Source organism: Phaseolus vulgaris, chromosome 4, assembly GCF_000499845.2.
Source record: "Phaseolus vulgaris cultivar G19833 chromosome 4, P. vulgaris v2.0, whole genome shotgun sequence".
Taxonomy (NCBI): Eukaryota; Viridiplantae; Streptophyta; class Magnoliopsida; order Fabales; family Fabaceae; genus Phaseolus; species Phaseolus vulgaris.
Window position 1 is genome coordinate 42,832,949 of NC_023756.2, and position 8,423 is coordinate 42,841,371.

An 8,423-nucleotide genomic window follows, 5' to 3' on the forward strand; every position below is an offset into this window, starting at 1 on the left:
TAACACATTTGCTATGTTTGATGATTCCCATAGATGGACGTTTGATCCGGGAGGATGAGCATAATTGTCAAAGCAAGAGGCTGCTATCCGAGATCGACCCTATGGATCTGAGGATAGATTTTCTCAACAAGGAGGAGATGATGGACACCATCCAGCCACTTACATCCCTCTACTAATGACGACGACGAAGCCTTGGATTTGAGAACATATCCTTTCAAGAGGGAGGGGATGATGGAAGAGGCCCCAGCACCAATCCATTGAAAGGCCACCAAAATGTCAAATTGAGGCAACCACTAGGGTTATGGTCAAAGAGGGGTCAAGAGGACGCATTCTACATGTCATAAACTCTAGTGTAGATTAGATTTTAATTTCTTGTCAAAATTAAATTAGGAATTTTATTTGTAATTTTTCCTTAGATGAAATTTGGCACCTAAAAACCAACCTTGGTTAAATTAGGATTTCTAAAACACCTAATTTTAACCAAGGTCGGTTATGTTTAACCAAGGCACATTTAGTACATGAGTGAATTGCTGCCAAAATTGTGCCAATATCACTCTTTGCCCAAAACCTCCTAGGTTAGGCTTTTAATCTTCACAAATTCGCCCTTTCCAAGTAGAGTTGGCCTCACCACTCTCAAATCCTACCTATCATGCACCTTCAAGGTCACCACCACTCTTAGGAGGACCTTGTTCCATCTCCAATCTGTTTAGCTTCAACAATTCATCAACAAAATCGAAAATAGGAAGGAACAAATCCATCATTACCCTCACTGTAAGGAGGGGTTTAACTATCAACTAGGATGTTCCTCATTGGCGCTCTCACTCGACAGGGGAGGTGTTCTTCTATGAACCTACCTCTGCACTCACGAGGCCTCTACGCAAGGGAAACAAACCCTCAACTAACCTCAGCTTCGTTCAAGGGCGAGAAGGATTTATCTGATGAATTATTTCGTTCAACCTTAGCGCTTTCACTAGAGAGGGGAGGTGTTCTCTTATGAACCTACCTCTCCGCTCACAAGACTTGTAACGCAAGGAAAACAAGTCCTTAACTGACCTCGGCTTCGCTCAAGGGCGAGGAGGATTTATCTGGCGAACTATTTCGTTCAACCTTGGCGCTTTCACTCGAGAGGGGAGGTGTTCTCTTACGAACCTACCTCTCCCCTCGCAAGACTTCTAACGCAAGGAAAACAAGTCCTTAACTGAATTGTACATAACTCGAGAAAATATTTCTATCGAAATTTATTTGGTGACCTCATTAAAAAACCCTTATAAGGGAAAAAAAGTGTCCCCTAGTACCATGTACAATGTTATTGCTTAACTGAAATAAAACTTGAAGCCAGCCACATTTCATGTGCGAGGAATCGGGCCTCGTTTCAACATCTCAAGTCTGCATGTTTTGTTCCCGATGACCTCCACTACTCTGAAAGAACCAGTCCATACGGGGGAGACCTGACATGAAACCAATGGGGCTGCCTTCTCTAGTACCGGGTGTCTTTCCTCAGGTCTTTGTCGTACTCTGCCCACTGAGCATATGAGCTTTTGAAAATGGTCATATTTTTGAACAAGGACTGAAATGATTGCCTGATCGATTACCACTAGATACAAACTAAATGACGTGCTTGGCTGTGGTTTGCACAGGACTGGAGGGTTGGCTAAGTACTCCTTCAACCTAATGAACGCCTCTTTACACTCTTGGTAAGGGAGGTCGCCCCCTCCTCCAACTAATGCAAATCCAGACAAGACAGGCATGTGCCTCGCCAGTGTGCGCCTTTCTAGGTTTGTCTTCATACCATGCTCAGTGAGCAAGGAACCCAGAAACTTCTCTAGTTCTATTCCGATCACACCCTTCTCGGGGTCCGGTTTCAGCTTGTACTCAGCTATCTTTACGAACAGACCTTCTAAGTTAATTAAGTGTCGTTCCTTCGCCCTCTGATGGACAGGTCGGACCTTGACATTCAGATCCTGCGCCGTTTGATCGGGGGTGTCGCTAGGCTTGGAGACCTTCCCTCTAATCTCTCTTTCCCCTGGGTCGCCAAACGGATCATGTCTGCTCTCCTGGGCTATCTTCCCGCGGGCAATTTCTGCTTTGGTCCACGCAGTTTCGGTGCAACTGACCTCGGGCTGGGGGACCTCCTTTGTGTTTGATGGTCTAGTAGTGACCATGAATACCCCTCTCTTTGTTTTGAGGTTGTTATAGTAACATCTCTTAGCATCCTTCTGATCTGACTTGATGGTAATCACCTTTCCTGCCAAGTTAGGAAGCTTCATCTTCATGTGCCTCGTTGACGGCACCGCCCCCAACCTATTCAGCGTAGGTCTGCCCAACAACATGTTATAAGCAGAGGAGGCATTGGCGACAAGGTACCTGAAGCTCTCCGTACGTGACGCGGTACCATCCGTAAAGGTGGTCCTCAGCTCTAAGTGGTCGCGCACCTCTACATGGTCTCCCATGAAACCGCACAGACAGCCACCATAGGACCTCAGCATGTCAGGGGACAATTGCAGTTTGTTGAAAGTCGTCCAGAACATTAGGTCTACCGAGCGTCCCTGATCTACTAGCACACGGTGCACCTTCGTTCCTGCGGTTACCACTAAGATCACCACCGGGTCGTTTTCATGGGGAACAACATCCTGAAGGTCGGCCTTGGTGAAGACTAGGTTGACATCGAAAGCATCGTCGGTCCTTTGTGTTGAACCGAGTGTGTTCAAGCTTTGAAGAATCCAAACCCTTTGAAGGATGATGAAAGGCTGGTTGTGCTTGTTGTTGTTGAGCTGTCTTTTAGATAGGTTATGGGGTAGAATTAATGTATAATACACTCTTGATTGAATCCAAAGCATAGGCATTCTCAATTCTTTTAAAAGAAAAGTGTTTTTCAAACTAAGTGAAAAACAACCTGTTGTTTTGTCGAAACAACCGATTGTTTTATACTTAGGTGTTTTTAGAAAAGGTTGAAAACTGTTTTTATGGTTGACTTGCTGTCAAAACCAAAACAATCGATTGATTCGTGGAAACAACCGATTGTTTGTTTTGGTACCATAACAGAAAACTGGTTTATGCTTTGACTGAGCATTAGATTCGCATCATCAAAGAGCACATACAAAAGGCAATGAGGTTAAGTGACTATCACTATCCATATGTTGTTTTGATTTTTTAAATTTTTGTTGTATTTTGAAGTAAATATGAGATATTTAAGGAATACCTTAACCCGTATACAAAAATTCTCCCTAAGCACACCCCTCCTACTATCAATGAACCTATACAATGTCCCTTTTATTCTAGGATCCTCACTTGTGTCAGCCAATAAAATGCGCTTATAACTTATCCATATGTATGTACCTATAGATCCATCTACATGTAATTATATATGAATTTATATGTAAATAATTATATTGTCAATTTATCTGTATAAGCAATTATATTTGCAAATAAAATCACATGAACTTACCCATACATTTAGAAATCCTCAAGTATTTTACTTGCAAATTCTTTTTCATTGGTAATTCATTGCAAGTTTTATCTACAAATTTCTTATATTAACTATGTATTAATTTTCCATTATTGTGAAACTAATAAGATTAAGGCATATGTTTTTATTATTATCAATGGTATATGAAAACAGCTTCTTCTACATGTTAATAAGATGTTAATATATATTGGAACCTAATTGAAATATTCCTTCAAAACTTTTAATACCCAAAAAAAATAGATATCCATATAATGGACATGAAAAAATTATCTTAACGTAATTACAAAATAATAAGAAACATAAAGTTCCATAAAAAAATAATTAAAGAATACACAATATCATATTAAAGTTGTATTTCATCCTTTAATTAACCATTTAATAATTAAGGGATACACAATAATAATAAAAACAATAGAGATATCGTCACTTTCGAAAGAAATGAAACAACATCAAACCCGTGGTTAAAAATTTGACATAGCAAAGTCAACACCATTTTCAGTACGAATCGTTTTGAGATTAGTTTTGAAATGATTTTGAACGAAAATAGTGAAGTTAGTGATGTGCTGACGCACTTCAGATTTGTTATGCAACAGAATAACCCAAGTATAACATGAGTAATCATCAACAATAGTCAAGAAATAATGAAAACCTTGCAAAGAAATAATGGAACATGGTCCCCAAATATCAAAGTGTAGAAGATTAAAAATAGCAGAGGTAACAATATTGCTTAAAGTGAAAGGAAGTTTTCTCTGTTTTGCACGACTACAAGTGTCACATACATGATGAGTATCAACCGTAATAAAAGAGTATTGTTTCCTTAAGACATATAACCTTTCAAGTGAAGGGTGTCCTAGTCTATAATGCCGCAATGTTTTGTCCGTGATATTGCAATTAATAAAAGAAGCAAAATAATGCAGTTTAGAACAGCTAGAAGTAGGCAAGGTAGTGACAAGGTACAAGTCAGCAGTGGTTTTAACCGTACCAATCCTCTCTTGGGTGAGATTGTCATGTATAATGCAGTGGGTTGAAGTGAAAGTTAATGTTAAAGTGCATTTAAGTTGGTGTGTGAGTTTAGAAACAAATATTAACTTTAATTGAAAATGAGGCAAATAAAACTTATCAGAAAAACGTACTAAACTAGAATATGTGGCATAAATAGTTTGACTATTTGGAAGACTAATTAAGACATGTTTAATTTTAGTATAATCCATAATCAATAATCCAAGATTCTTTTATAGCAGATAGTGAAGAGAGAAACTTACCTATTGAAGATTGCTCAGTATTGGGGATTTCATCCGCAGAGAAGGTGCCGGCTTGATTAATTTGAGTGTGAGGGGAAGGATTCTCAAGGTTTTGTTGACGCAAAATGTTGGTCAGGAATTGACACTGATGTGATGTAAGTTGAATCCCCTTTACATTCTGTTCTTTAGGAAAAAGCTCAGAAAAAGTGTCAGTAGTAATCATATTATTGGCTAGGGATGTCCAATTGGTGAATTTGTAGCCAGGAGGGAACCCATGCTTTTTATAACAGGTGTCGACGGTGTGGCCAAGACTATTACAAAAAGTGCAGACTTTTCTAGTAGAAGAAAACTTTGAGGTTTTAACATTACCAAAAGGAAAACCCACTTTGCGAAAACAAAGAGCCTCAATATGACCGTATTTACCACAAAAATTGCATGTAATAGTGTGACTATTATTAAAACTACTAAGACTAGGGTTTTCATTAGACATTTTCTAAGAGATTTTGAATCACAATCAAGATTTTGAAAGAGAATAGAAAAGATACCCAAGAACAACAAATGAGGAAATAAAGATAAGAGAAAAGCGCAATAGAACTCTTCATTCGAAGAGCTCTGATACCATATTACAGTCAATGAAGATGAATATTCCTTATCTGATGTGGTGCATCAAATGGAGCACACGTAATCGCACGTAACCGCAATGAAGAAAGGTAGGTTCTCATGAACCCTAATTGCAAATGAAAAAGAGACAATGACTTAAGCATAAAAGAGAAAAAATAGAGAAAAGAAAATACAAAAGAAATTCTTATTTACTTGTGCATATGAGAATAAAATACATGGTGTATATATAAGAAAAAGACTAAGACCTAGCTGAAACAAAAAAGGAAAGTTAGGTCAAACAAACAAAGCCCAAACAAAGCCCAATAACATAAAACAGAAAAACTAAATATGTTAACATCCGAGAGGTATTACTCTAGACTTAGGTGGACTTATTTTTCTTTTGTTTTCATTAGCGTTTTAGTATTCGTGGCAAACTAGACTTCATCTCTCAAAATATTTAGTGAATTTCCTTTAGTCTTTAGAAACACATTTAAATTTTTTAATTGGAAGATGCTTCCATGAACCACAGTCTTCCTTCAAAGAGTATTAGACCCACATAGGACCACTTTAGGATATTCTATACAACTTCAATGAAACTATTAAGAAATACACTTTATGTCTAACTCAACCTTATATAATCGGTTTATAAAGTGAAGTTTGCACTCACTTACATACTATAAAATGTTATTATCTGTAGTTGATTTGTAATTTTCAAACAGAACCTATGCAACGTCCATTTTATTATAGGATCCTTATATGTAATTACCTGTACAGATCCATCCACATCTAATAATATATAAATTTAAATGTAGATAATTATATTATGAATTTATATGTAACCAATTATATATGCGAATAAAATCACATGTAGTTACCTATACATTAGAAATCCTCAAGTATTTTACTTACAAATTCTTTTTCATTGGTATATCAGAGATTATTAAGTTTTATCTACAAATTTCTTAAATTAACTATGTATTAATTTTTCATTGTAGTGAAAATAATAAGATTAGCGCGCGCATATATATATATATATATATATATATATATATATATTAATTTTTTATTATACTATCAATGGTATATGAAAAGAACATCTTCTACATGTCAATAACTTGAACTTAATTGAAATATTCCTTCAAAACTTTTAATGCCTAAAAAATACGCATCCATATATGAAAAAGTTATCTAAATAATAAGAAACATATTCCATAAAAAAATAATTAAAGAATACACAATATCATACCGAAGTAGTATTTCATCATTTAATTAACTATTTAATAATTAAAGGATACTCATAAATAATAAAAACAATAGAGATATCATAACTTTCGAAAGAAATAAAACAGCACAAACCCGTGGTTAAAATTTTCTTTAGTTTTTTATGATGAATTTTTAAAATTAAGAGAGATTTTTATACATCCAAAATTTCTTTAGTGGTAAGAAGCTTGAGTTTACCTAATCAATATACTATTAGAAAATAATTTTTTAATTTTAAAGAATCCACTAGTGGTTTGTATAAAATTGAGTTAAACTTAAAATATACTTCATAATATATCAGAGTCCTTCAAAGTTTATAGTAATGAAACAGACTTTAGAAAATTGAATCAAACTTCAAATACACTTCTTAATAAACGAATTTATATATATAAAAAAATAACTTCAAAATAGTTCTACCACAACACTCATATATCTAATAGGAACATTTTATTAAACCTTGTGAAGGTTCTTCAACCAATATTAATAAGTTGAAAATTAAAGGGAACATTAGTGTGAGAATCATCCATCAAAACAAGATGCCTTCCTTCATGATCATTAGTTCTCCCAATACTAAAACAAGTGTTGTGGTTAGTGTTGTTGCTGCAGAATGCAAAGTTATAACCCTCACCATATTTCTTAAACATAAACGTTCCACTTAAGATCTGCTTCCCTAGATGGTCTCCATTCTTACCTATAGCAATCCATTTTTTAGGAAAATCATCAACTACCACCCACTCTGAGGATTCAGCACAATAAGGAATAAAACCAAATCTAATCTCTAATGGTGTCTCTGTCAGTATGACACCTGAGCTTCTTCCTTCTATGTTGAATCTCAGATTGACCCCAAGATCAAATTTACTTGTAACAGCAACGTTGCATACTGAGTTCCGACCAAAATCTGACGTTACTCCACCACCTTGTGGACCATGACGATTAAGATCTGAAAGACGGTATTGAACAGAAGGAGAAATGGGTAAACCATTTGAGTCACGGACTTGTTCAGGAACCCTAGAGAATGCTAATGGAAGAAAGTTGGAAGTGAAGAGAAGGAAGAAAGAGAGAGTGAGGGATATTGTAGACTTCATGGTTTATGATAATGTGTTTAGTTTTGGTTCAATCTCCTTTTATAAAAAAATTTCTAGGTTTACTCATTAATGTTTTTTATGAAACTATCACCACATTTATTATTTATTCATGCATTTTATTTATTTGTTTTTACGTGTTTTTATGTGTGTGTTTGTGTGATGAATGCATTTATTATATATTTTTATTGAATTCAAAATTGTTGTGTTTTTATTGATGAGTTCATTAATTAATAGATATGTTTCCTAGAATCCAATTTTGAAGTTATAAATGTTGGGTCAAATTGTGCTTTTTTTCCTTAATAGCGAGATTTTTTGTAATTTTTTTTAAATAAAAGATGAATTGAAAAAGTAAGATATAAAGATTTGTATTGAGTATTTCATTAGGATAAGAAAACTATTCGTAAGGTAATGATTGAGAGAAACGATACTACTTCCTATATTAGCACTACTTTCATTTAATAATTATTTTAATATTTTGTAGATAAATTAAAAATAGCAATTAATGTGCTACTTGTTAATATATCCTTCCTGCCTAATTAAACCCATTACTTTTATTTATTTGTAAGTTAGAATAAAATTAATTAAGATTCATCGATAATTTTGAATATTATTTCATTTAAAATTTAAATTTAAAGAGAATAATTTGGTTAAGAATTTATGATTTAAAATTTAAATAAAATTATATATATATATATACACACCAATGATTCACTTATTATTCTATCTAATACATATCACACATTAATTAAATATATCAATTTATACAATAAT

General features: G+C 34.6%; 1 protein-coding gene across 1 annotated transcript; it reads right to left on the bottom strand.

The window, feature by feature from the left end:
* Positions 1 to 7,037: 7,037 nt before the first annotated feature.
* On the bottom strand, positions 7,038 to 7,652 carry LOC137838871 (kunitz-type trypsin inhibitor-like 1 protein). Its single transcript, XM_068648084.1, has one exon. The coding sequence runs from the start codon at positions 7,650 to 7,652 to the stop codon at positions 7,038 to 7,040; it is 615 nt and encodes a 204-aa protein (XP_068504185.1).
* Positions 7,653 to 8,423: the final 771 nt, after the last annotated feature.

Excerpts from the sequence above, each read along its gene's own strand:
- LOC137838871 (XM_068648084.1), bottom strand. The coding sequence starts at position 7,652 with ATGAAGTCTACAATATCCCTCACTCTCTCTTTCTTCCTTCTCTTCACT.